This window comes from Coloeus monedula, assembly GCF_965178545.1.
Source record: "Coloeus monedula genome assembly, chromosome: 6".
NCBI lineage: Eukaryota > Metazoa > Chordata > Aves > Passeriformes > Corvidae > Coloeus > Coloeus monedula.
In genome coordinates, this window is record NC_138786.1 from 15,100,306 (window position 1) to 15,127,083 (window position 26,778).

Sequence of the window (26,778 nt, forward strand, 5' to 3'; positions counted from 1 at the left end):
CACAATCTTATGGAGCAATGATACTTTCCCCAGTCCAGATAAAACCAGCATGTGACATCACCTCATCCTATGTAGCAAGAATCCCACTACTTTGTAACAGAACTTCTCCACAATACATCTGGTAACAGTAAAAATGACATATATTTCCTTTATTTCTATGAAGCACAAAGCAAAATAAATTGAATGGTGTTCTCATAAAAGGAACATATGGAGATTAAAGAATTTTAGAGTCAGTTTTCAGATCAGCTCAATGCATCACAAATGGCCTTACGAACTGCCCTTGTCTCTTAGCTGTCCATCACTGAAATGGAATAACTTTATTGTTTTCCGAGGCTCCAAAGTCCACTAATGCAGATACAAGCCTCTATGATTTGATATGTGCAGAAATTATCATAATGAATGCCCAGTTAACAAAATAAAACTACAAACTTTTCCATGGGGACACCGGCTAACTTGCTTTCTATTGCTATTTCACACTTCAAGTTATTCAAACTGCCAAAGAAAGGAGGTCATCAAGTATTTATCTCTAGGTTGGGATGTCAATGCATACACACACCCAGGCACCACACTTGCTCCTCCTTCTGTGAGGCAGTCAAGGAATTATTCTGGAACAATAAAACACCAGCAACTATTTCACAGGCCAAAAGAAGGACAGTTGGAATGGAAGGAGCTAAAAGGTAGCTGATGGAGGTACATCTTCCTAGCAAAAGTCCCTAGTGCTACAGTGAAGAAGAGGATGCTTACTGAGAACTTCAGAATAAGATCATATGTTGCTCAAGTGTCTTGCCAATATATTGACATTTAATGAATTTAAGTACTTCCTTTAGCCTTGCAAACATTACAGTTATACTTAACTCACACGAAAATTTACCCAAATGCTTAAATGCTGTTTGATTTTTTTTAAGTGAAACTTCTAATTTAACTTCAACATGAAGAACTAAAAAATTGATAATTACAGCAAAGAGGGCTGAATAGAATATGAAATGGAGGCACTGAACAAGAATTATTTAAGTTTCTCATGAGCAATGTTCTCACATCTCTACATGACTACTCCCAGATGATGCATGCTCTGCTCTAGGTAGTCAGATCCAATAACAATTAAAACAGGCAATGGAAAACAATTCTGCCCTTAGCACCCTGGGTTTGTGGGGGAGTGATCTGCTAGAAGAATATTCCACAAAACAGCACATAACATTGAGCTTACTAAACAAAGTCACTGAACAGGAAATTATTGATTTCAAAGGGTGTTGGGATTACCCATATTTCTGCTCCACTGGTTTGAATTCATTAAAGGTAAAGAAATGCTCAAGAAATGCCAAGCTCCATCCATATGATAAAGCAGTTGAAAAAGTCAGTAACATGTATTTTGAACTTACTGTACAAGCCAAGGTTTACTGGTTACTAAAATACTGAAGATGGTTTAATCAGCATAGGCAGGACCAGTTCAGCACCAACATTTTTAGCACTAAACAAAGAACCTGAAGAATTTACCCCATAGCCAAGACATATACACACACTGCGAAATTCCCAAGACTTTTCAGAGTTCACTCTCTCCCCATGATTGCCTCTGGGTTCTCATCAGCCACTCCAGCCTCGGCCCAGCTCTTACATTAGAAGAGTTTTATCCATGCTATGGCTGTCCCATAAAGAGAATGCATTAGACACAGGGAGCAAAGGAGAGCCAGCAGTTTACCCTGGTTTGAACACTGACTCTGCACAGATCTGATGTCAAGCAGAATGAGAGGCAGCAGCTGGGACTATGCCAAGAACCAAACTGAGGGAGCTACAGCATCCTGATCTGCTGGTGCCCTGAACATGTGTGTGCAACACAGCACAGCTTCTGTCTCTTGGACACAGCTCTGCACCACAGTACCCATAACTGCATATTGAGCTGCTGGCTTGCAGCCTGCCTAGGAGGGGCAAGCAGCAACTACGTGCATTTCCTAAGTTCTTCTGCTTCTGATTGTCTTCCCTGCTTTCCTCTATTACCCTGCTTAAATGGGAAATACTTTCACTTCAGCTGTGTTGCTCTGTTTAGAAAGAAAAACGTTAAACACAGGAGTTTACGTTTTTCTCTTCTATTTTTAGGGCCATCTTGGGATACCCCAAACCTCTGACACACGTGCATACATGTGTAATCATAAACCACTGAAGAGAGAGAACATACTAGAATGTTTTATTAAGAACATTCACTGCAGAATCCTTTTCCTCAAGTCACCCATAGTCAAGATTCAGTGTTTTATAACCAGTTCCTCAGTGCAAGTGTGTGGCACGACTTCAAGTGGAGCCCAAGTTAACATATCTACTTAACTGTTAAGACAGATCTTTTATCTCAATCATTCACTATTTAGGATGCTCCCAGACGGGATGGGCCGGGCCGGGCCGGCACCCGCGGGCTCCGGCACCGCGCCGGTTCTCCGGGATGGCCGGAGCTGTCCGCGCTCCCGCCGCGCCTGCCCAGGGCCACGCACGCCGCGGCGGCCCCCGCCGGCCCCCCCGCATCCGCATCCGCACCCACATCCTCCTCCTCCTCCTCCCTCGGAGGGCGGGCGGCGCGGCGCGCAAGGTGTGTCCCAGGTGCCCGGCTATATCAGGCGGCGCGGGGCGGCGGCGCGGCGGCCTCATGGCGGCGCCGGCCATGGCCGAGCCGCGCTCCAAGCGGCCCCGGGTGACGCTGCCCGCCTGCCCCGCGCACCGCCCGCTGCCCGCCAGCCGCGTCCGCCACGGCTTCCCGGCCGCCGTGGAGGAGGCGCTCTGCGGCGTCACCGGCGCCCAGCTGGAGCTGCACTACTGCCTGCAGGCGCTGGTAAGGCGGCGGGACGGGCACGGGAGGGCTGCGTGTGTCGCCCATCGGCCCGCCCTGGCAGCCAGAGGCGGCGGGGAGACGAGGTGCCGGGGCCCGGCTGAGGAGGGTTTAGACGGCAGAGCGGTGCCTGTGCCCTGACGCAGGGGGCTTGGGGGCTCTCCGGGCTCCCCGACCCGCCGGCGGCAGCGCTCCTGCGGCCACGGAAACAACGAGGGAGGTCCGGAACGCGCGGGCCACCAGACGAGCGCTCGCGTGTTTTGGGTAGCTTTTGCCTGCGGAGGGACAGGAACAGGGAATGTTAACAGCTTTGGAGTATAACGCTTGAGTGGGTTTCCCCCCAAACTTTGTAGAATAGTTGTGTGTGGTTAATTATGGTCTGTGAACGTCGCGGATGGCTTAGGGTTTCTTGCTCCACAGGCATGAACTTTGGACAAGAAATTATAAAAGGTATCACTGATACCATGTAAAATTCATGCCAAAATTGCATCTGGCTACATATCAAGCATCAAGGCAAACATATAACTTAACAGAGACATTAAAATAAAAAAATCAAAATTATCAGTGCCATACCTTCTGATGCCAAGCATCCACTGGGAAGCAACACAAACTATATTCAGTATATCCCCAAGATCCTTCAACTGAGTTTGGAGTCAAGTATAAGTTCAATAAAAATTTAAGTATGCAATAAAACCTCTCTACCTGTTAAGCCTGTGGATTAAAAAAATTGTAGCAATTGGCAGCTGGATGGGATGGAGAAAGCTCAATTAGAAAGTGACTGTGGATAAATCAAACCTGAAAATGTGAACATCTTAAATAGTGAATGATTGAGATAAAAGATTTACCTTAACAGTTAAGCAGATGTGTTAACTTGGGTTCCACTTGAAGTCATGCCACACGCTTGCACTGAGGAACTGGTTATAAAACACTGAATCTTGTCTGTGCTGTCAACAGAAACAGGAATGAATGACTTGAGGAAAAGGATTCTGCAAATACTGCAGTGAATGTTCTTAATAAAACATTCTAGTATGTTCTCTCTCTTCAGTGGTTTATGGTCACATGTATGCATGAGGTTTGGGGTATCCCAAGATGGCCCTAAAAATAGAAGAGAAAAACAAACTTGTTTTGAATGTTTATCATTGCTTCATTTTCTTTCTAAACAGAGCAACACAGCTGAAGTGAAAGTATTTCCCATTTAAGCAGGGAAGACAATCAGAAGCAGAAGAACTTAGGAAATGCACGTAGTTGCTGCTTGCCCCTCCTAGGCAGGCTGCAAGCCAGCAGCTCAATATGCAGTTATGGGTACTGTGGTGCAGAGCTGTGTCCAAGAGACAGAAGCTGTGCTGTGTTGCACACACATGTTCAGGGCACCAGCAGATCAGGATGCTGTAGCTCCCTCAGTTTGGTTCTTGGCATAGTCCCAGCTGCTGCCTCTCATTCTGCTTGACATCAGAGCTGTGCAGAGCCAGTGTTCAAACCAGGGTAACCTGCTGGCTCTCCTTTGCTCCCTGTGTCTAATGCATTCTCTTTATGGGACAGCCATAGCATGGATAAAATACTCTGAATGTAAGAGCTAGTTAGATCTGTTAGCATGGTTAAATATGGCAGTGGTGTAAGTTGATACTTTCCCATACAGAACAGAAAAAGGCCTGCAGGGGATTTAGGGTTGTAATACTTCTGAAATTATAGAATGGCTTGGGTTGGAAAGGGCCTTAAAGATCATCAGGTTCCAACCCCCCTGCCACGGGCAGGGACACCTTTCCCAGGCCCAGGTTGCTCAGAGCTCCAGTCAGCCTGGCTTTGAACACTTCCAGGACTAGGCATCCACAGCTTCTCTGGGCAACCTGTTAGGGTGCCTCACCACCCTCACAGTAAAGACTTTTTTCCAAATACCTAATGTAAACCTGCTCTTTCAGTTTGAAGCCATTCCCCCTTGTCCTGTCACTGCATGCTCTTATAAGAAGTCCCTCTCCATCTTTCTTGTAGGCTCCCTTCAGCTACTGCAAGGCCACAATTAGGTCACCTCAGAGCCTTCTTTGCCAGGCTGAACAAACCAAATTCTCTCAGCCTTTACTCGTAGGAGAGGTGCTCCTTCCCTCTGATTACTCATCTGGACTCACTCCAAAAGATTGATGTTCTTCCTGACATGCCTTCCCAGGCATGACCTACATATTGAAGGTGTATAGTTCAGTAGCAGTATCCATTAGTTTGGAATACCATTGTCCATCATAAAACTGATAAATAGATGCAAAGTTGTACTTGTTCTCTCTTTGGTATTTGCCTCATCTTTCTCATACCTTTGAAAGCTAACTTTTGACTGGAATGCAGGCCTGCAGGGATAAATTTTATGTTCTCTGTGCTGGGATTCTGCTTAAAAAACAAAACAAAAACCCTTTACAAAACACACACAGGCTAACCACTCATAAATAAAATATTCTGAAGATCTCTTAACTGCTACTGCAAGAATAACATCAGTACTACAGTTGCCTGACCAATATTAAAGGACAGGAGGAGTTCTAGAAGTATAGAGATTCTTCATTTCATATTATAACTACTTACTTCATTTATTGTAGAAATTGGATCAAGGTCTCCAAAGTAATTATACTTTGTGAACAAAACACCTTCCATTGGAAGGATCTCCCAAGTTCTGTTAAAGCCACATTCTGCTGCAAGTGAGTCCCATCTCTGGCAAATCTTAACACTCCTGTTTTGTGTCCTTAGGGTGAATATTTTGATCAGTCACATGTGGCTCTACCAAATATTTCGAAGTTCTTCCTGCATCAAGCTCTAGAAGAGAGAAAAGCTGCAGAGGCATTGATGAAGTATCAGCAAGAAAGAGGAGGCCATTACTGCTCTAAAACCATCCAGGTGGGTAGTAGTCAAGAAGTTTTGAAGCAGCTGTGATCTGTTTAACTTACTGAACTATACTGTTGGTACTTCAGATCTCTGCATTCACCCACTATTAGATTTCCAGATATAATTTACCTGTAATACTAATGTACATGGTTTTGTTCTTGATTGTATGCCTAGAAACTGTCAGACATACAGTTCTAACTCTACAGGGTGGCTTTCCAGCCCAAAAGAATATGGAGTGTGTTCCCCTTTTCTTTTACTCAGCTAGACACTGCTGTTTCCAGTATGCTGTAATGGATTATGACTCCTTAAATTATGCTGAAACAGCACACTTGTCTCCTTCACACTGAACCTAAGTAGAAGCTTAGACATGATTAGCAACCTAAGAAGAGTGGTAAGGAAGGAGAACCACCCAGCTTGGGGCAATAGTTGATTTCCTAAAGTACAGCTCATGACAGAATTTGAACTGTCTAAGATCTAACTTAGGCTTGCACAGGTACAAAGGAATAACTCAAAGTTTTCAGGAAAAAAATAACCCACCTCACTGGTTTAAAACCAGGGGGCTGATTCTCCTCTACCAAGTTAGTTAATACAGAAGGCTCTTCTTTGGTCCATCATAGCAGTTGTTAAGCTGTAGAAAGTAAAAACGCTATTGTGAAAAATCTTTCTTAACACTCAGTTTGCATCAAGGAAGAGCTTAGGACTCCCAGTACTTAAAGGGGGCCTACGGCAAAGAGGGAGAGGGACTCTTTATCAGGGAATGCAGTGTTAAGATGAGGGATAACAATTCTTAACTGAAAGAGGGCAGATTAAGACTAGATATTAGGAAGACCCTCTTTACTGTGAGGGTGGTGAGACACTAGAAAAAATTGCCCAGAGTAGTAGAGGATGCCCCATTCCTGGGAGTGCTCAAGGCCAGGTTGGATGGGCCTTTGATCAGCCTGGTCTAGTGGAAGATGGCAGAGGGTTGGGTTTTAAGGTCCCTTCCAACCCCAACCATTCTTTGATTCCTGGTGTAAGAACCCTCCTCAGGCATAGCTGCTGCTATCTAAATCTATTCCTTGAAGAAGCGCTTGGATTCTGCCACTTGTTGCAAAATCCTAGGACAACTTGTTTAGAGCACCAGGTTAAGTTGCAGGAATCCACTGATGAATGCAGATACATGAGCTGTTCTTCTGAATAAATACAATTCTGTCTTTGTTTTCAGAAACCAAACTGTGATTATGCAGTCGGTCTGATGAAAGCCCTGGAACTAGCAATGGTACAATGGAAAACTCTGCTACGATATTTTGAAGAGCTTTATGCCCTGAGTGTTGAAAATTCAGACCCTCATAGCGCAAGCACTATCAAGAAACAATTTATTGGGCCCAAAATCTGGAAGATCAAGCTGATGGGAGATCTGCTGACCAATGCTCGCAGGCTTGACTGTTCCCAGGATGGCAGAAATAGTCTTGGGGATTACTTTATGGACCGGTTACAGAAAGAGTTCAGGACCAGCATAGAGCCAGAGTCTAGTGATCACTGCAGGCCCTGCCCGCCTCTCCAGCAGTGCACAGGAGCTGCAGAAGGTCTGAAGCGACCCCAGAGAGAATGCTCCCAGCACAGAGATGGCATAGGGCCGATATATGCAACCATACACTGCACTACGATGCTGCCACAGTGTAACGACGGCACAGGAACAAAGCTGAAGCAGGGCAGGGAAGGCCTTTAATGCTGAGGCTGCTGCAGCTACAGGGCAGCTCCTCAGGCAGACCTGTCCCGAGGGTGGAGCTGGGACCAGAACTGAGGAGACACGATGCTCTGTCACTCCTCCTGCTTTACACCCATCCCCACACCCTCTGCGGAGTCACACTCAAAATCTAGCCCATACCCACCATTTGGTTTAAATGATAGCAAGGTTGCTAGCTAGATTGTCACATTTATCTTTGCAATTCTTCCTAGAAGCCAAAAGCTCTCAAGCTTCTTTTCTGTCTTAAATCATTAACAGGATTAGTTAGTGCAAATTATTTTAATAATATATATAATTTTTATTAAAACAAATGAAAAAGAAACCACTGCCCCTTTAGTGCAAGGAAACTTTTATATGGCAGAAAATCCAAATATTTAGTTTTATATTACTGAATATTTTATATTACTATTAGGTATTTTAAATTACTAACAAGTATAGTAACATAATGAACTTATTTTTGAAAAGACTTGTTTGAAAACAACGTTTTCTTGTCTTATTTCTATCACACTAGCAATATAAGTAAGTAGTCTAATGCATTTACTGATCAGCTATTTCTAGTATACTTCTTCAGGATGAAGGATGCAAACATTTCCTCAACAGTGGGAATAAGAAAATGTGCCAATTTCTCTACTGTTATTGCCTAGTTGGCTTTTTTCACCCTCAGAAAGCAGATGAGAGAAATTAGGAGTTCTCATTAGATGAGAACTTCAGAGGTTCTACGGCGCATTTTTCAAGTGTCACTGAAGAGAGTAGCTCTAGGACTTTGTCCAGACAGCATAGGATGATTGCTTTAATTATGATCCAGATCCCTATCTCAGCTAGCTCAGTAAAGGTATTACTGTGGAACTCGTGCTACTTCTTGTATTCCTTATTTGGTCCCAAGTAGGGGCATGAGATCCTAGTGAAAAAACAGCACACTTAACTAGAATTGCATCAGAGAGACAGGCCACTCATTAGTTTTGCCTTTCAATTAGGGCAGTGTTAGCCAGCTTGGTTATAGTCCAGAGGTGTCCAAGTTCCTCTCATTAGTCTCCTACCAGAGTGCCCCATTCTGTACCCTGGCTCCCAAGGTCACCTAAGAGGAGCAACTGGCTAGATCAGCAGCCTGCAGTTAGGGGGTTTTTTGTCATTATATACATCTTTTATGCAATTGGGGTTTGATTCATTGAAAGATTGCCTCACACTTTCATGTAATACTTTAGCTGATACTCCTGTTTTGCTTGAAAATAAATTCAGTTCTATCTTTGCATCTCCATTGTATTCCTCAATTCACCACCCAGGCATGCTGGTATTCTTCTCCAAGAGATTTTGCATATGTATACTAAACTGCACCAGTATTTTTCTACATCTAAGAGGTTGTGCATGATGGAAGAGTATGCCACAGAGTGAAAATAAATGCCAGAAAACTGCATTACTATAAAAGCACTGCACAATGAAACATTTTTAGTAAACTCTGATACAGCTGCAGTTAAGTAGCAATTTCTGCAAAGCCCACCTACCTTCTGTTGGTGTTGTAACATGGGACAGAAAATTACAATGCAGATGCTTTCCCCATCTTTTCTGTGAATGTGGCTGAACTTTGGGAGGGGAGACACAACCACTGTAAAACAACCCCGTATTCAACCAGAAAAATAATGTGCCACAGGAATGGCTCAAAGCACTTTCAGCAACATGCTAGATTTGCCTGTGTTGAGATTGCTGCTCTAATACAGCAGGAGTTTAAAAGATATTTCCATCTGGGCTAGATTCCATCACCCATCCTCATGCTGAGCATACCTTATTCAACAATTAGTTCCACTGACTGCAACTCAACATGAATAAGAGCAATGGAATCTGTCCCTCTCAGTATTAAAATACAGCCCACTAAGTGTGAACAGAGCAAAGCTACTAACTGAATTATAAACTAGTGCCACACAAAACTACTTCATGTGCTACTGGTAATGTTTAACCTACTTGTACAACAACCTTCTCCTTTTAAAAGTTGATGACCTTCTGAAACGTAGTTACAGCCTCCTCCATGGTTTACAGCACTTAAATTTTTACCTTAAACAAATTCCAAAATAACAAAGAACCCGACTTTAAAATTTTTCAGAGCAAGACTTACTTGCCTCTTATTTTTCCATTAAGTAGTGCCATTTCTGTTTCTCAGACTTCTCGTGTTCATCTTCTAACCAAATGTATCCACACACTCTCAGAATATAAGTCTTTCTCTCTCCCTTTTCCTTTGCCAGAATATGTTCTGGGCCCTTTGCCTGAAAAGACAATTATGTTAATTTTAGATAAACTCACAATCAGCTGTTTTCCCAGTCTCTGTCCTCTGAAAAAGAAAAGAGAAATCAATCAGTTACTGTAGATAATAAGCTCTCCTTGTCCACATGCTGCATATGCTTGTGAAGATGGTCTCACTACCTGTCAGTTGTGTATAGGATGAAGTCTGCCCATGCTTCTCGACACAGGAAGTACAATCTGCCTCTGCCTTCCCAGCTTCCTTTTCAATCATATCCTGAAAAAAATGAGATGAAGGAATGTGGAACAGATATAAGGGCAACAGCTCTTACAGAAACTTTGCAAATTCTCTTTCTCTGCTGAATGCTTGTTGATCCACACTCTCTGTATCTGTATTTCCAAAGCAGTGCCCAAACAATCCAAACACACAGCCTGGGGTAGCTCTAAATAGCTAGTGCAGCACCAGCACTCTAAACACAGCATCCAAACTGGAAGCTCTGGAGAGACCTAATCTTCCAAAGAGGTTTAACAATGGAATACTTGTAAATGCTTGCCATAAGCACCACCTATGGTTGCCGGTTCTCAAAGTGAGGAATGCACTTAAAAGTCTCCAAGTGGAGATTGTTCTGTCCTTCATCCTTTTCCCCTATGGCCACACAGAACTGAGAAGAGCATCTCAGGGTTTGTTCTTTGCAAGGATGTTTTTTCAGGCCTCACTGTACAAGGCAACGTCTTTCTGGACAAACCTGTCTTTGGGAATTACACTGGAAAGTGGCTGTTACTGGTGGCAGCAGCAGGGAATTACAGAATCACAGAATTGTCAGGATTGGAAAGGACCTCTGGAGATCAGCATGTCCAAACCCAAAGGAAGGTGTCCTCAAGGGCACCTTCACTGGAAGATCACTGTGTGGAATTCACTGTCTGGTCACAGCTTTCTGCTGACCTTTTCACTTGGATAAATTCATGCACTTGAGCCCACATTCACGGACAATTATTGGCAAACTCCCCGTAGTGCTTGTCCAAGCCCCACTGTTTGTCACCACTTTGCCCAAGGTAACCCCTATGTGCTCCAGCCCCTAAGTGTCTTTCCCTGGGGTCACATATAAGCTAGAAACACACAGAGGCAGAATAGGCTACAATACTGACTAAATATTAGGTAAAATTACCTTTTTCCAAAAATCAAGCCAATGGTCTAGAGCGAGTTTAAGTGTCTTGAGTGGGTCACACTGCCAGCACCAAACCTTGATATCCCATTTTACATGTTCAGTTACAGCATAAAACTCCTGCTCATTTATACTTGTTTTACATTATTATACACCTTGCACTATTTTGAATACAAATTATTTTTAGTTTGTTAGCTGTTCAATGAAGATTTAAAACCAAATATCTTTATTCCTTCTGGATCAAAGAACCTCTGTAATAACAGTGAAGTGTCTCCACAGGTTGCCACTCTGCCTCTCAGAAACAGCTGGGAGATACATCTCTAAATGTGTAGGGGTGGTCAGTAGCTGATCTTGGGACATTGGGACACAATGCTTTTCAGCATTGGGTACAGTGAAAGAATGAATTTGGACAGAGTCAAAACCAAATCGTTTTTTCTTTAAATAAAACGTTTATCTTTTAGGGATGCTGACAGAATGTGACTTACAGCTCTTATCTTGTACTCAAAGATATTTAGGGAAGTAGAAAATGGGGACTGCAGATTAGGAATTTTTACAAAAAACCAAATCATGTAACAATCATGTAACCATCATAGCAGCCCGTCAGAGAAATCATAGGCACAGAGACTGGGGATTGCCCATTGCTGGATGTTTTCAAATTCTGTCAGTCAGCCCCTTGTCCCACTGAAGACAGAGCTTTGCTGCTGATTTTAAATGGACTGAAATTTCACCAGTGTTTATAACGGCAGTACAGAAATTAATTTTAGCTTGTGGGACATTAAATATATGCACTACTATTTTAATCATGAAGTCAGTGAAACCACATGGTTGAATTACTGAAGCCCTCTGAGAAGAACCTAATTTCTCATCTCCAAATGATACTCAAAAAGCAGAGTAAAAACTCTGGGACCCCTGAGAGACGTTGCCAAACCCATGCCACTTCCCCAAGATCCGAACTGTCCCACAGCTAGAAATAAATCCTTATCGCGCAAGCCATCCAACTGCGGCGCAACCGCAGCAAAAGGCCACGGCGCGGGGTGAGCTCCATCTCTCCAAAGGTTTCCGAGTCAAGGTGAACAGAGCTGGCAGAGGAGCGCGGGATGCCGGCGCTCGCAGGGACACCGCGCTCCCGAGGGAAGGCTGGCGCGCCGCGGCGCTTCCCGCTGGGACGGGCCCACACCGCCCCCTGCAGGCGCTCCTGCCGCAGCGCCACCGCGACCGGCCCGTCCCGCCGCTCCCCCCGCCGCCGCTCCCGCACCTCCGGCCTCTCCGCGGTGTCCCCGCTTCCCCGCTCCCGGCTCTCCGCTGTGTCCCCTGGCGCCGCCCGCCCCCAGGAACGCCCCCGCAGTAATTACCCCTGTGGCCGCAGAGCCGCGGCCGCCGCGGCCGGACCTGTCCCGGAGCTGGGGGCTTCTTCCGTGCGAGGAGCCAGCGGAGCTGCCGCCGGTGTGTGCGGGAACAGCGGGGCGCGCCGCTGTCCCCCCGGGCGAGAGGCCGGCGGCGCCCGGCACCTTCGGGCATCGGGGCGGCTGCTCTCCCTGGCGCGCCGGCAGGGCGGGCTGAGAGGGAAAAAAAAAACCAAGGGGAAAATGTAGCCCTGCGCACATCCGAGCGCTCGGCTGCCGCTGCCCCTGCCCCAACGCCCGTGGGACACCGCGCCCCCCCCGCCGCCCCGGCCCCCGACCCGCCCGGCCGCGCCCCCCGGCCCGCCCCATCCCGACCCGCCGCGCCGGGGGGCTCAGCCATAAATACGGCCCCGAGTGGCGCTCCCAGACCGGCGCGGCTGGGGAGGGGTTTCGGGGCTGCAGCCAGCGCTGGTGGCCTCGCCTGGGAGAGGCTGCGAGGGTCTCGGCTCCGCACACCCGCCCGGCCGCAGAGCAGCCCGGTCGAAGGCCCCTCCGTTCTGAGCCCCTCGCTGTCACCTCTGGCCCAGCCGCTGTCCCCTCCGCCGCCCCCATGGACTTACTGGGCCCCATGGAGATGACGGAGGGCTCCCTCTGCTCCTTCACAGCCGCCGATGACTTCTACGATGACCCGTGCTTCAACACGTCGGACATGCACTTCTTCGAGGACCTGGACCCCCGGCTGGTGCACGTCGGGGGTCTGCTGAAGCCCGAGGAGCACCCGCACCACCACGGGCACCACCACGGGCACGAGGAGGAGCACGTCCGGGCGCCCAGCGGGCACCACCAGGCTGGCCGCTGCCTGCTGTGGGCCTGCAAGGCGTGCAAGAGGAAGACCACCAACGCTGACCGCCGTAAGGCCGCCACCATGAGGGAGCGCCGGCGGCTCAGCAAGGTCAATGAGGCCTTCGAGACCCTCAAGCGCTGCACCTCCACCAACCCCAACCAGCGCCTGCCCAAGGTGGAGATCCTGCGCAACGCCATCCGCTACATCGAGAGCCTGCAGGCCCTGCTGCGGGAGCAGGAGGACGCTTATTACCCGGTGCTGGAGCACTACAGCGGGGAATCGGATGCCTCCAGTCCCCGCTCCAACTGCTCCGACGGCATGGTGAGTGCCCCAGGGAGGACTCCCTGCCACCAAGGTGCCCTGGACGTTGTTGGTCCAAACCTGAGTAGGGCGAGTCTCCTCTTCCTGCCTTCCCTATAGCAGCTGCCTTCTGTACGTCCCCAGGCAGAAGACAAAGTCCTTTCTCGTGCCTGGAACACCCACAGCAAAGGGAGGTTGGGTCCCCACAATGGCAGGATCTCTGGGAAAGAAGAATCTCTTACACACTTTGTTCCCTGGGATGAGAAATTAGGCAGGTTCCCCATGTCCTGGAGGAGCCTGGGGAAAGCTGCTGGGGGAGGACTTCAGGAAGTTGCCTGGGATGGGCACCTGGGGGCATTGCCTGTGCTCCCGTAGCTCCTGAGGCATCTCTGTTTCCATCCTCTGCTCTATCATTACCTTTGAATCCTCTAAGGACAGCAGAGAGGAAGGGCCCCCTCGGACATGATAGTTACACAGGAATTGATAAGAGTCTGGGTTTTGTTTTCTGCTATTCATCATGATAACAGGAGGAGGGTCTAAGCAACAAGAATTGTTTTTCTTGACCCTTAAGAAAAAGATTCTCCATTTCTCTTCTCACTTACTTCATCCCCTCCATAGATATTTACGAGCAATAGGAAGGAGAATCCAGGCTTTCAGTCCTGTTTGTACATTATGGGCATGGGAGAAGAAGGGTGGGTGCCAGAGAGGGTGTCTCATCCCCACATTTTTTGGCTGGGGCTGTAGGTTCAGCCTCTGGTCTGACTCTGGGCTGGTGGGATGTGGTGACCAGAGTCCAGGACAGCTCTCTGGATGGGCCATGAACAGCACTTTCAGGCCACAGACTGCTTTTGTGCTCTGATGGGGATAATTGTTACTGAGTTGAGTATCTGCGATTATGAGATACTTGACAGATTGGAGAGATTTACACAAATTATTCCTCTTCAAGATACAGCCTCTTTTAATAGAGGAATTCCGTTGTGGGTTGAAGTATTGGAAACAAATACATTAGTCAGTGTTCTGTAGCATTTTCTATACAAAATGGAAATGGGAAGAGAAACTGAAGGAAATACAAAGGGACAAAGGTAGACAGAGGCTTTTAAAGAGGAATTCACGTTTAGAAAAATCTTCAAAAACTAAATTCAAAATATGCCATTCCCCTTTTGGTCTCCCTGTTGTAAACTAAAGATACATGAAGGGCTGTATCTGATCAGAATGCTGGAAAGCCTCATCTCATCTCTAAAGCTGCAGCATTCAATGCAATAGTGGTAACTTTCCCATGGAACAGCTGTGCCACATAAAATATTCTGGGGTGGATCCCCTTCTAGCCAAATTACATTCTTCCTCACTCAAGAAATCTACAACTTGATGGCATTTCAGCCAGGACTGGAATGATGGCACAGACTAGAGACTGAAACATGAAATTAGATGGTTACCGGGATTGGGGTAAGAGCCTGACCTCACTCGGGTTTCTCTCCTTCCCAGATGGAGTACAGCGGGCCTCCTTGCAGCTCCCGCAGAAGGAACAGCTATGACAGCAGCTACTACACAGAGTCCCCAAATGGTGAGTACGTGCCCTAACAGCAGTGTGAAACACTGAGACAGAGGCAGGCAGTGCAGCAGCTTTCCTGTGCCTGCTCTGTGTCCAGCTGGGCTGAGAGAGGAACCTGCCTTTCCAGCCAGCGAGCCATTGCTGCTGGTAGAGGCATTGGATTTTCTCTAGGTGCATTTGCAAATAAGGGGATGTGTTATAGCTGTATTTCCTGTTTTGCAAATACAACATTTGGATAGAAGTGTGTTCTCTGCAACTAATTTTCAGCGTTTAACCATATCTTACATGAAGACTCTTCTTACTCTGTCATTGATCCAAACTGGAGTAATTGACGATTGATTTCAAATCTGTTCTTCCCTTTCTATGCACTCAGGGAAGCCTTGGATCCTCCCTGCCCAGAGCACTGTAGTTGGGCCTCTCTTCCATTTTGAAACTACAATCTGTTTTCTGATAATTGGTGTCCTTCACGAATATTCATTTCCTCTGAGTCTTCACACGCTCACAAATGTGTGCTGTCCACTGATGTTAAGGACCCACTGGATAACCTGAGCACCTTTTTGTCTGTTTTTTTAGATCCAAAGCATGGGAAGAGTTCTGTTGTTTCCAGTCTCGATTGCCTCTCAAGCATTGTAGAGAGGATTTCCACAGATAATTCCACATGCCCCATACTGCCTCCAGTGGAAACTGTTGCTGAAGGGAGTCCCTGTTCCCCTCCAGAAGGAGTGAGTCTGAGTGACAGTGGAGCCCAAATTCCTTCCCCCACCAACTGCACCCCACTTCCCCAGGATAACAGCAGCAGCAACCCCATCTACCAAGTGCTATAAGGACCCCTCCAGCTGGACTGCACCAAAACCAATTTGCTCTGTTTGGCCACGCTCAAGACCTGCCTTTTAAGGTTGAAAGGACTTCTTAAGACTTGTTCCAGTTTTAAAATATCACTGAAAATTCCTTCAACTATATAACTTTGCAAACCTGTATCACTTCAAAATACACATAGTTATTTATTGGTTGTTAAACTGAAGTTATTTAATATGTCTAGAGAGAAAATTGTATACCATGAAATGGCCAATGTTTAATCTGGGCTGTGGGGAATAGGAAGTTGGCTCTTGAATGTGGAGGAAAATAGAAATCTACAGCAGTAGTGGCATGACTACTTCCTATTACTCCTGTTCTGGCCAAAATAAGGTTGTGGACCACTTTTTATAAAACTTTTGTATAATTGTAAATAAGAGTTGCTTTCCAAAAAAAAGAAAAAAAAAAGAAAAAAAATGGAAAAAAGAGCAAAAGAAATAAAATTTAAAAAAAAAAAAAGAAAGCAAAACTTAAAACATAAAAGGGAAAAATTTAAAAATATTTAATATTGCTTGGTTTGTCGTGTCAAACTTTAACTTTATATATTTATACGATGTGGTTGCCAAGAATGTTTTCAACAGTATTCTAAATAAAGACCCTTATTTATAAAATCTGTGGTGTTATCTTGACTTTCATTAGGGCTTCTAGAATTACTAGTGCATTTAGGGGTGGTATTAGATCTCTGCCTTGGCAGGAAGAAGATACAGGCTCCGATTCAGCAAAGAAATCAAGAACATGCTTCAGTTGCACTACTTTGCATAAATACGCTGCTGACAAAGGGTCTACTTTCTTCATATTCTGTCGTGGTCATTGCTAAACCAAGACCTGAGCATCACAGGTCATTATTAAAGGGATCAGTAAATAAGCATGTTTCTCCTCCTGCCTCCAAAATTTACAATTACATCGCAGGACTTGATCTTACAAAGATGTGTTGAAACTAGGAATCACAAAAAATTAGACTCTCCAAATTCCAATGTAGCTACTGAAACTTAAAGTCCTACAACACTATCTCAAGACCAAGAACTACATTTTTGGACAAACGTTCACATTTTTCATTCAAGTTTTATTTTTCAAGTGTTTGTACCATGTTCATGTATTCTCAGATATCAGAAACTAATTGCAAAGGAGTTCTTGTCATAAAGTTCAAGTTACAGTTCACAGTTTTCCTCAAGTTCAAGTTGGAATTTAGGCCAAAGATAGGCAGTTTTAATTTGGGTTTGAACTTTACGCATCTCTGGCAGCATCAGTCCAGGGATTTACTTCTTGTTTAGAGCCTCTCTAAAAATAACCAGTGGGCTCTGTTTCATTCAGTATCTATGTGTAACCTTGAAAGCTGGCTGTGCAACTGAAAAATGTTAAGCCCTGAGCTGGTTGTCATTGGAAAGTAACCATCAGGGCATTTCTGTGCATCTGGACAAGAATAACCAGCAACTACAACCTGTTTCTTATCACATGCCTATGATTTATGGATTTTGTATAAACATCACAGTAAAATGAAAACAAAAAACACTGAAAATCAATCTAGGTATTGTCATCATCCCTAAATACTTTGATGACAGATTAGTCATTGTATTCTCTGTTAGGTGACTATTAAAAAGGGAGTTTATGCAGCTCTTACCTCTTAAGCAGGAAAAAGAAAAGGGAACAGCTAATTCCAGGGAACATCTCCCACTCCTTTAATCATGTATGGCCTTGAAGATCAATGTTCTGTGGAGAGGAGAGGAGAGGAGCAAGCTGCCATGTATTGAACAGAGCAATGCAGTTGCTTCTCCCTCTTCCTGGGGCAGTCATGCTCCGAGCTTGCTGATTTATCTGGAGCCAGAGGGGCAGGGATGGTAGCAGCCATGGGTATTCCTTCCTCATCCATGAGCTTGTGGTCATGGTGGATGATAAATCAATGTCGAGGTGCAGGACCATTCTGTGGAGCAGCCCAGGCTCCCACGGATTGGAGGGGACTCCGAGGCAGGACTGCCACTCAGCATCTTCATCAAAGTTCAACTTTGTAAAGGTCTCCCATTGATTTCCCTGTGGGTAGAAAACACTCCAGCCCATAAAGACTGAGCTTACCCCTTTTGTTTTTCCATTAAAAATAAAAATCAAATGAATTTGAGAATGCGCTAATTCATACTAACATGAATCAGGAGGATCTCTAGTAAGGCTGGAAAAATGGCCCAGTTGGAAGCCTGTATCCCTAACTTACAAAAGCTAAGGAAAGACAGTTGCCTCACAAATCAGGTCCTCACATATCATCAATATCATTTTCATTGCCTTCAGCAAACACTCAATCAGGCCCACAATGCAAAAGATCCAAAAATATGCTTTTGTGGAATACGAAAGATCTTTTAATTCCCATAATTTGAGGCTGGTAAAAGTAGCAATTTTACTGCCATTAAATGACAACCAAAAAGTCTTTTGCCAGCTCAGGAATGACAGAGGCTCTGTCATATACTGGCAGCACATAATTCATGCCTGCCTTGCTTGCACCCCACTTCTGAGGGACACAGTCGAGTACCTGGCTGTAGGGCTGGCACAGCAGAGCAGGCACAGGACAGTTGTGCTCAACAATGTACATGCAGTTCCATGTGGAGTCATGTATATTGCATTTCACTGATTTATTTTAGCCACCCCAGTTTCCACATACTGATGTTAATGTTACAACAGAGAACAGGCATTTGGCACATCCCAAAATAGAAGGATGGATGATGAAGAAAAAATATTCATAGGTTTCCTATGCAGAGCCCATCTTTCTTCCACTGATGTCAGTGAGAAAAGTTCACTGAAGTAAGGCCAAAGGGCATCAGCACTGATAAATACATGTTTAGGTTACAGATATATTTATTTTTTTACTTAGATAAGGAAAATTGTTCCCTGTGCAATTTCTTCCTGTATATTTCTAAGGTAATAAATATATTTAAAACAAATCCCTGTGCATCAAGAGGACAGCATGTTACTGATAGAATTATATCCCAGTCTATGAGTAAATACTTGGAAGCTAGTAATATTTGGACTCATAGATTTAGCCTAGTTCTGACACAACCAAGGAGCGTACGCAAGACTGATCCAAAATTTATGAACTTTGGTTCTTAAATTGGGCTCCTGAAGATTAATTTAGGCATTTAGGGCTGATCCTACAAGACAAAGTGCAGAAATTTGGTCTACAGAAATGCTCCAGCATGGGCTATGAACACACACTGATAGTCTGAAAGTTTGTATCGGACAGGTTCCAGTTCGGTACAATGTTTCCTAAGGAAGACTACCTCCAAAGGGAAAGTTATCCCAATACAAACAATTAAAGGAAAGTAGCTGTCTTCGAACAGAATGATAAGTGTGCATTTTAGGAATGTTTGATTTGATTTGGTAACTTAAGAAAGCACTGCATGACAAACACAGTATTACTGGTTTATCTCACTCAAACCACTGCTACGGAAAAAGTGAAGAGGAATAAATTTATACCTTACTTATACATACTAAGTATGTATACATACATGATTTTACATTTCATCAGGTCATTTGCAAGTATGAGAATGAAAAGGATCTTCTTCCTACTTTCAATATTTCACAACAAAATGCAGTAAAATTGCTGGCTTTTCAAATAACAATGTTAAACACCATTTCCTGCATTATCATAGCAATACTGCTACAGAAGTATTTCACATACTGAACATTCAATTTTAGGTAAAAGATATATGAACTATTCCTCGTATATTTTTTCCCTTTAAAAAGATTTTATTATCTGTATCCAAATATATCAAAGAAATATTAAATTGGCAGTTGCTTCACACCAGATGCTGCTCTTCTAAAATGACTTGTCATTTTCAACTCAAGATAAAGACCTTACAAAACCCCTTGAAAGTAGAAGCAAAAACAGTTTTCATTTTACATCTTACATTTTGCAGAGATATTTGAAAGGTTCAAAGGGTGCAAAGGGCCAAAACTGCTATCTTCAGAAGAACTATATCCAAAACAGACAAAGAAAGGTTTACCTCATACCTCATGAATTTTAATGAAAATAAATTAATATTTCCTTTTTGTTTAAAATTTTCCTTGAAATCAGTAGGAATACTTCCAGCTTCAGTAGGAATATTTTCAGACTACTGCCCATAATAGTGTCTGGGATAGTGTTCACGTAGCAGTGCAAAGCCAGGACAAACCCCCCGCTGTGACCCTTTGCTCGTGCTCAGGTCACTGACCCATTTCTGTCACAACGCCTTCAGATGTGCCGATCCCCCTGAGCACAACCCTCTGAACAAGCTGCCAGGCTTTAGTGCTCACCTGATGTTGGAAGTACAAACCAGAAACTGCCCCCATAATAGTGCTGAAAGCCTACAGCCGTTCCTAAATGAGTGGCTGACACGGAGCCTGTGATAGCAGCAGATGGTATGAAGGTCATTTCACATAGCTTGCATGTGGCAGTCTTGGCTTCACAAGCAGTGGTAAAAAGGTCTTTGTAGAGTCAGAGTGCAAATCTCTGACAGCACGACCTGGAGATCATCTTGGGAGGCACATCCAAGTACCTCATTAAGCACTGTTTACTATCAGCTCACCCTCCCTCAGCCTTTCAAATCACTGGTTTTCTAGTAAAACTGTTGAACAGCCATGACCTCCTCTCCTTGATGGATGCAGCATGCTCCCTTCTCAACAGGCTTGTTGCACGACTGGGAATGTCATTAAATGGAGACCTTTCAATATCTGACATTTCAGGGCTAACGAGGGAGAGGATGGTCCCTAGCATACTACAGAAGAGCCTTCAGATAATCCTTTCCCTCCCAGGACCCACCAGGAATTAGGAATAATGTCTGACATAGAGCCACTGGGGCCAGTACAAGGAACCCAGAAATCTACACAGACACTTCTGAATAAAGACCTTAATTAACATTGCAAGTTAATGGTGAAAACTGACCTATCCTATAACCATGGGGTGATAGAAAACCTATGGGGTTTCCCGATGTTAAAGTCAGCATGGCACTGAACTCACATTTTCTTTCTACAACACCAATAACTTTTATCATCTACAGACATCTTAGCAACATCAACAAGTGTGTTGTTTTATGTAATACTCAATTAATAACCTCACATCTATCAATAGGGAGGCAAATACTGTCACTCTATAAAAAAAGTTAGTAAAAACTCTAACAGACAATAACCCACTTAATCACATGATTGAGGGAGGTTGTTAATCACATGATTGGGGTGTTGGGTTTTTCTTTGTTTGGAGTCAGATTCACTCTGAAGTCTGTGTCTCAGGACAGTTACCTAGTGCTGCATATCCACGGCAGTAAAAGGGGGTCTCCCAATCTCCACAGTTCTCCTTAACCCACCTGAACTGACCTTGAGCCTTTTCTGGTCCAACAGCCACATCTGCTGGGAAAAATGTAAACTGCATTTCTTCCTGAAATTGTTCCTCAGTGAATTCTATGTTCTGTTTTATCATCTTTCTATGATGGAAGGTTTGTTGGCTCAGAAACAGCAAAAATATTCACAGTCTTCAGTCAGCACCTGGAGCCCCATACACTAGGAACATCAGGAAAAATATATTGGAAAAACCAAACTCTTCCCTACCAAGAGTCTTCTAGAGAAACAAAGAGAAAAAAAAAAAATGTAGGAATAGTATGGTTGGTTGGGTTTTGGCTTTTTTATTGCTAGACAAATTTTGGGGCACCACCCTATTTTTCTTTGTTTTAAGTGAAAAATAAAGACAAAAGGAGGGAGAAAATGGAAGGTCTTTGAAGGCATTGTATGGCCTATGCTGAGAGCAGTGGTCCTGGGGGAGACAGGCTGCTGGCCAGAAGGCAGGTGGGGAAGATGCACAGGAACAGCAGATGACAACAGGACCACGATACAATTCTCTGGTGACCAAGTCCTTCAGTAGGGCACAAATCTTGGCCACCAGACCAAGAGAGGTGATTTTCCCTCTGCTCTGGTGAGATCCCACCTGCAGTGCTGCATCCAGCTCTGGGTCCTCAGCACAGGAGGGATATTGACCTGTTGGAGCGAGTCCAGAGCAAGTCACCAAGATGATCAGAAGCATGGAGCACCTCTCCTACAAGGAAAGGCTGAGAGTGTTGGGATTGTTCAGCCTGAAAAAGAGAAGGCTTCAGGGTGACGTAGTTGTGGCCTTCCAGTAGCTGAAGGGAAAATACAAGAAAGATGAAGAGAGACTATTTAAAAGACTATGTAGTGACAGAACAAGGGGGAATGGTGTCAAACTGATAGAGAGCAGGTTTAGATTAGATATTAGGAAGAAATTCTTTACTGTGAGGGTGGTGGGACACTGGAATTTGTTGCCCAGAGAAATTGTGGCTGCCCCATCCCTGGAAGTGTTCAAGGCCAGGTTGGATGGGGCTCTGAGCAGCCTGGTCTAGTGGAAGGTGTCCCTTTCCATGGCAGAGGGGTTGGAACGAGATGATCTCTAAGGTCCTTTCCAACTCCAGCCATTCTATGATTCATGTTGTACTTTGGCCACACAACATTCCTTTCTTTCACATTGCCCTACTTCTGAATCCTAAACCAAATAAAGCCATACCTTTTTGTTCTGAGTTTCTTTACTTGTTTTTATGCTACCTGTGGGTTTCCTGAGGCAGGAGCCCAGACCATCCATATTTGAGAGCTGCTGCTTGCTGCAGTGTGAAAGGACATTATTGAACCAACAAGCAGTGTGTAGGCTTTTCTCAAGGCCACCGGAGGGCAGCCTTTCCATGAAAAACAGGACTTTGACATGTTTTTTTTAGTGCACACATTCCTTATTTTTCCCCCCTAAACTCTCCCATCTAACTCTTTCTCAGCTCAGGTAGAGAATATCATTTCACACCACGACAACTGAAATCAATGAGCCGAATTCCTACCCGGTGTAAATTCATCAGTCTTGCTGGCAGTTGACACAGCATTGGTACCCTTATCTGTTGGAATTATTGCAGCAGGTACAAACTCATGGTTTGAGTTTGGATGCTCAAAGATGCATTTTTATGGGAAAACCAAAGGCTTTTGTGCCATATGGCAAGGTCTCCCTATGTGTGGCCTAAAGGCTGGGAGGAAGACCATCACAGAGCAAAGCATTTATACAACAGCTTATAAAAGGAGACCTGTTCTTCAACCAGAGCACGTAAAGCTCCCATTACAGATCCAATACCACAGAAATACAAATGTATGCAGGGGGTTTCATGTGTCACACATGTTTCTTTGTATGGGACAGGCCATGCTTGCATCCCTTTGTTCCCTTTGGAAAGGAAGCATGGTATGTGCTAGGCACACATGCTCTACGCTCTCAAAGGCTGTCCTCTACAGAACTACACAGTTGAAACAGCTTGCAGTTGAAAGCCAGCTGCACAAAATGTAGTCCCAAACATGCCTTTCAAAAGCTTCACAAATGCCAATTACATTAAGCGATATGAGAAAAAGCAACCAAGTAATGTGCCTAATTAACAAAGCTAGAGATGGAGCCAGCCACTTGGTTTGAAGTACTTCCAAGAGAGATGTTAAATGCAACAGTCAGGGCAACTCTGGAAGAAATAAATTAACATGCTGGGTTAATATTTCAAGCTCTGTGGGAGTAAAAAGTGTGTGGTGAGGGGAAACAAAGGTAAAAATATCACAGGGTGCTATTCTGTCTGTTTGTTTGCCAAGGACACTTTAGCCTTTGCCATTTATTATTCTTCATGGTATGCTTGAAATTATGCAAGAAGACATAAAAGTGTCAGCATTGCGTCACTGGATTTCCTAAATTTATCTTTTACCCACCTGTTAAACCTCAGCTCAAGGTCAAGAGAAACAACCATTTTGAGAGAGTGGACAATGAGATAGACACATTCATGAAAAATATCTTAGTAGGGTTCTTTTATCTTTAGTACTACTTGCAACCACAGCTTAAAAGATTCCCCACACCATAGGACAAGAGTGGGTTTTTCTGGTCCTCATAAATAAGAACTGACTGACAGCTGCCTGGTTCCAAATCTTAGATACCTGTGGTTGGGGAAGCTCAGGCCATCACAAACTCTCAAGTTCCAGCAAGTAGTGTGCCTTGAATCCATTCCAGTACTCATCTGTTGGCAGCTGTTTCCATCTGCTCCTTCTTGAAACGTTCTGCTCAGTCCCTAGGGAAGAGCAGGAAGATTGTCACGCAATGAACTCGCTTGTTGTGAGCTGGCTGCTCGTGTTTTACCTGAATCTGTCATTTCAGCTCATCTGCTCTCTGGCCTTTTTTTGCCAAAAGAATTCTGAGTTCTGCCGTGCGTCTAAGTGCGAAAAAAAAACCCCAGACCAACTATTCCTCAGATGTGGGTGCCAAAACATTATTCCTTCTTTTAAGTACAAATAATTATTATTAACAAGAGATACAGAAGAGATCAATCAGATCACTTAGTCCTCACAGCTGTTAGGTACACAGTGATTCCTGCATGCATACTTGGTAGCTAACGGTGTCTGACATACCTTCACTTTGTGAAGAGGGAAGGCAAACGCCCTTCAAGCACTCCATGACCATTATCCGTGGCCTTTTTTTTGTTTGGTTTTGTGGTAAAACACACAGTGGAGAAAGAGAAAAAAAAAAATCAAAAAGAACATTTTCTATTTTAGACACCACTATTTATGTTTCCAGACTTGCAGCTGACCCTTTAGGAACTTTGGTTGACTGAGAAAATGTCTGTGCACATTAAGGTTCCTCTCTTAATTTGTCCCATTGCTATTTTATGTACTTGTTAACTTGATATCGACACATTAACATTAATCAGCCAGAGTAAGCAAAAGATTTTACTTTTTCTTAACCAAGATAATTAGTTTTATATTTTCATCTTTGAAAGTTTTAATTCATACTTTGATATATTATCTCTAGCCTGATTTCCAACTGGACCAAATCCCCCCAAATCTCTTAGGCCTTCCAAACGTTCAGGTGTACCTGAAAATGAAAACTTTTGTTTAGAAACATCTTTTTTTTTTTTTTAATCCCAAAGTACCTGAAAATACATCCCTGAATATAAGCAGCATTCTGCAGATCCTATTCAGTCTAGGGTTGGGAGGGGAGAAATAGTCAATAAGACAAGCAATACAACATTATATGGAAACAAAGCTGAAGAAGATTCCATTTGTAACCCAAATGCAATCTGGATTTTCCCTAACCAGAACTATACATATTTGTGGATATATTGGTCAAAATACCTCCTAAGGGCTGTATAAGGATAAATTCAGGAAAACTGAGAGTAATTTCACTGACTTCCCACATCACCTTTTCTGTGGTGCACTTTCCTTTGGACCATACATCTCTCTGCTTGGATTATGCAGTGGTCAAACTGAGCCTCACAAGCACAGAGCCACTTCAGCACTTTTGTATGAAGACCTTTCCATATAATGAAGGGTTCTTAAGGGGTTTGGCATGATAAACCAAATAAGAAACATCTTTTCCCACATCCTGAATTACTACCACACAAGCAATTTTTTCCTCCACTTTTTAACAGGCAGGATAAGATGGAGAACAATTTTAGAAGAACTTGCAGATATCTATTGTATTTTTTATTACAGTTAGAAAATTTTCAAAGAAAAAAAAGGTTTTTATTATAGATTTGAGAACTGGACACTGCTTTTTTCTCATTGCTTCATAGGAAAGCTAATAAAAATGCTATTGTAGGCTCTCTTAGGATGAGAATCCATCCCAGAAGAACAGAAAGGTCCAATTTTGTATGAGAATGGAGCATTTCTAAAGGAAAACCCAATTCTGATTTCTTGCTGGCCAACTCTGAACGTATTGTCCCACTATGATCTTTCTCTGCTTCCTCGTTATTCCCCAATTCCTTCTACTGCTGGACTACCTAGAGGCAGAGACTACAATTGCAAAACCTGGCAGAATCCACAGATGAATCAGACTGAAACAGTAAACAATGACTAAAAGTGTAGTGTCATAGGAACAAGCATATCACTATGCGTCTTAAACTAAATCATTTAAATACAAACCTGCTGCAAATCTTGCATGTTACCAGGAATTCCAGCTACTGTCTGGAGGGTTGGTATAGTCCTTTTGCACTGGATTCCTACAGAAGTCTTCCCCAGGTCCTGGAAACTCTGGGTAAAGCATCTTCCTGGTTCCTGGAGTGTAGAGAACGTTCATTATAGTATGCTCCAGAAAGGAAAGGCAGAGGACAAGCTAATGGAGGTGCCATCCGTTCAATATTGGCTTTAATCAAGCTCTCACCACTTCATTTAACTGGAACAAAAGGCTGCTGTTAATGCTAAGGCATAGGTCCAGGCATCAGACAGGATAAAGAAACCTGCATTCCCAGCAGCTGGCCCAAGATTTGGGACAGCAAGTGGATTTTTCTTTCCATTTACTCACACTTATATTGTATAAATCCTGGCTCCTGACAAAAGAAAAGCAGCAGATTTCATCCTTAGTGCCAATTATTGGACTAGCATCACTGGAACTATTATACTTTATATCTAATATGCAGCATTCAAATAATTACTTAGGATTAAATGTCATATTTCATGGGACTGGCTGCGTAAATATTTACAAAGCTAGACGAGAGAAAAGACATCTCAGAGTTATTGATTCATGTCAAATATTGAGAAACTGGGTTAATCAAGGGATTTAAGCAATGCTTTAAACCTTTGAATCAGCATTGTTGAGATTTATTTAAACCGCTCTTACCTTTCAACATCTAAAGTTTTACAAATGGTTTATAACAATAAAGACTTCCAGGCCATTTTCCCATCTGCTTGTCTGAGGACTTCTCAGTTACTATTGTGAACTCAGAGTAGGCTGAAGAAGTAATAACAGCTGTGAAAAGTGAATCATTTAACAAAAATAAAGTTCTAGTTTCTGTAAAAAGAAAAAGATAAGAAATGTTCTAATTGTTTTGATGTATTAGAGAAATAGTCAGCTGATGGGCAAGCACATACATTTTATAAAATGGAGCATATTCCATTCTCCTTGGTCAGAAACAGACCCTATGGTTTTTTCATTTTTTTGATGGTTAAATGAAAAAGATACACTTGCAGCACTGAGAGCTGCATGCCTTTTTCAAGAAAAGACTAGCACCTCCTGTTCTGTATTCTGTATATAGTAGTTGTGAAATACATATGTCTGTATCTATGTGTTTGTGTCTGTTGCTATGTTCATGCACCTGCAAATCGG

The 26,778-nt window shown here is 43.8% G+C and overlaps 3 protein-coding genes and 1 long non-coding RNA gene across 18 annotated transcripts in view; 2 read left to right on the top strand and 2 right to left on the bottom strand.

Annotated features, from left to right (window-relative positions):
- The window catches only part of LOC309573731 (uncharacterized protein), an 83,798-nt gene extending 71,398 nt beyond the window's left edge, over nt 1-12,400 (bottom strand). For 7 of the 15 annotated variants that reach the window (XR_014226449.1, XR_014226450.1, XR_014226451.1 and 4 more), the window contains exons 1-3: nt 12,127-12,400; nt 9,795-9,888; nt 9,490-9,637 (exon numbers count right to left, since the gene is read on the bottom strand). Coding sequence is in view for 3 of the 15 variants with exons in the window: in XM_082282890.1 (XP_082139016.1) it covers nt 9,490-9,521 (32 nt within the window). In the remaining 12 variants the exon portion in view is untranslated. Of the gene's footprint in view, nt 1-3,648; nt 3,713-5,362; nt 5,591-6,196; nt 6,288-9,489; nt 9,638-9,794; nt 9,889-12,126 lie in introns of those variants that run through there. The other 8 variants (XR_014226447.1, XR_014226448.1, XM_082282889.1 and 5 more) reach the window with 3 other exon arrangements.
- On the top strand, nt 2,624-7,367 carry LOC309573730 (ferritin light chain-like; the record flags this gene model as incomplete). The annotated part of the gene is made up of 3 exons (XM_082282888.1): nt 2,624-2,806; nt 5,525-5,671; nt 6,864-7,367. The coding sequence occupies 3 exons, from the start codon at nt 2,624-2,626 to the stop codon at nt 7,365-7,367; spliced, it is 834 nt and encodes a 277-aa protein (XP_082139014.1).
- Nucleotides 12,401-12,555: 155 nt separating the features above from the next.
- MYOD1 (myogenic differentiation 1) lies at nt 12,556-16,273 on the top strand. The gene is made up of 3 exons (XM_082284120.1): nt 12,556-13,282; nt 14,744-14,822; nt 15,384-16,273. The coding sequence occupies exons 1-3, from the start codon at nt 12,728-12,730 to the stop codon at nt 15,632-15,634; spliced, it is 885 nt and encodes a 294-aa protein (XP_082140246.1). The 5' UTR covers nt 12,556-12,727; the 3' UTR covers nt 15,635-16,273.
- On the bottom strand, nt 13,297-20,066 carry LOC309574442. Its single transcript, XR_014226534.1, has 3 exons — nt 19,935-20,066; nt 17,281-17,687; nt 13,297-13,481 (listed from the first exon to the last, which is right to left on the bottom strand). It is a non-coding gene; the product is annotated as an uncharacterized lncRNA (long non-coding RNA).
- Between the last annotated feature and the right edge of the window lie 6,712 nt (nt 20,067-26,778).

Coding starts and splice junctions, on each gene's coding strand:
- MYOD1 (XM_082284120.1), top strand. CDS start 12,728: ATGGACTTACTGGGCCCCATGGAGATGACGGAGGGCTCCCTCTGCTCC. Junction 13,283..14,743: donor CCAACTGCTCCGACGGCATG/GTGAGTGCCCCA, acceptor TCTCCTTCCCAG/ATGGAGTACAGCGGGCCTCC. Junction 14,823..15,383: donor CTACACAGAGTCCCCAAATG/GTGAGTACGTGC, acceptor CTGTTTTTTTAG/ATCCAAAGCATGGGAAGAGT.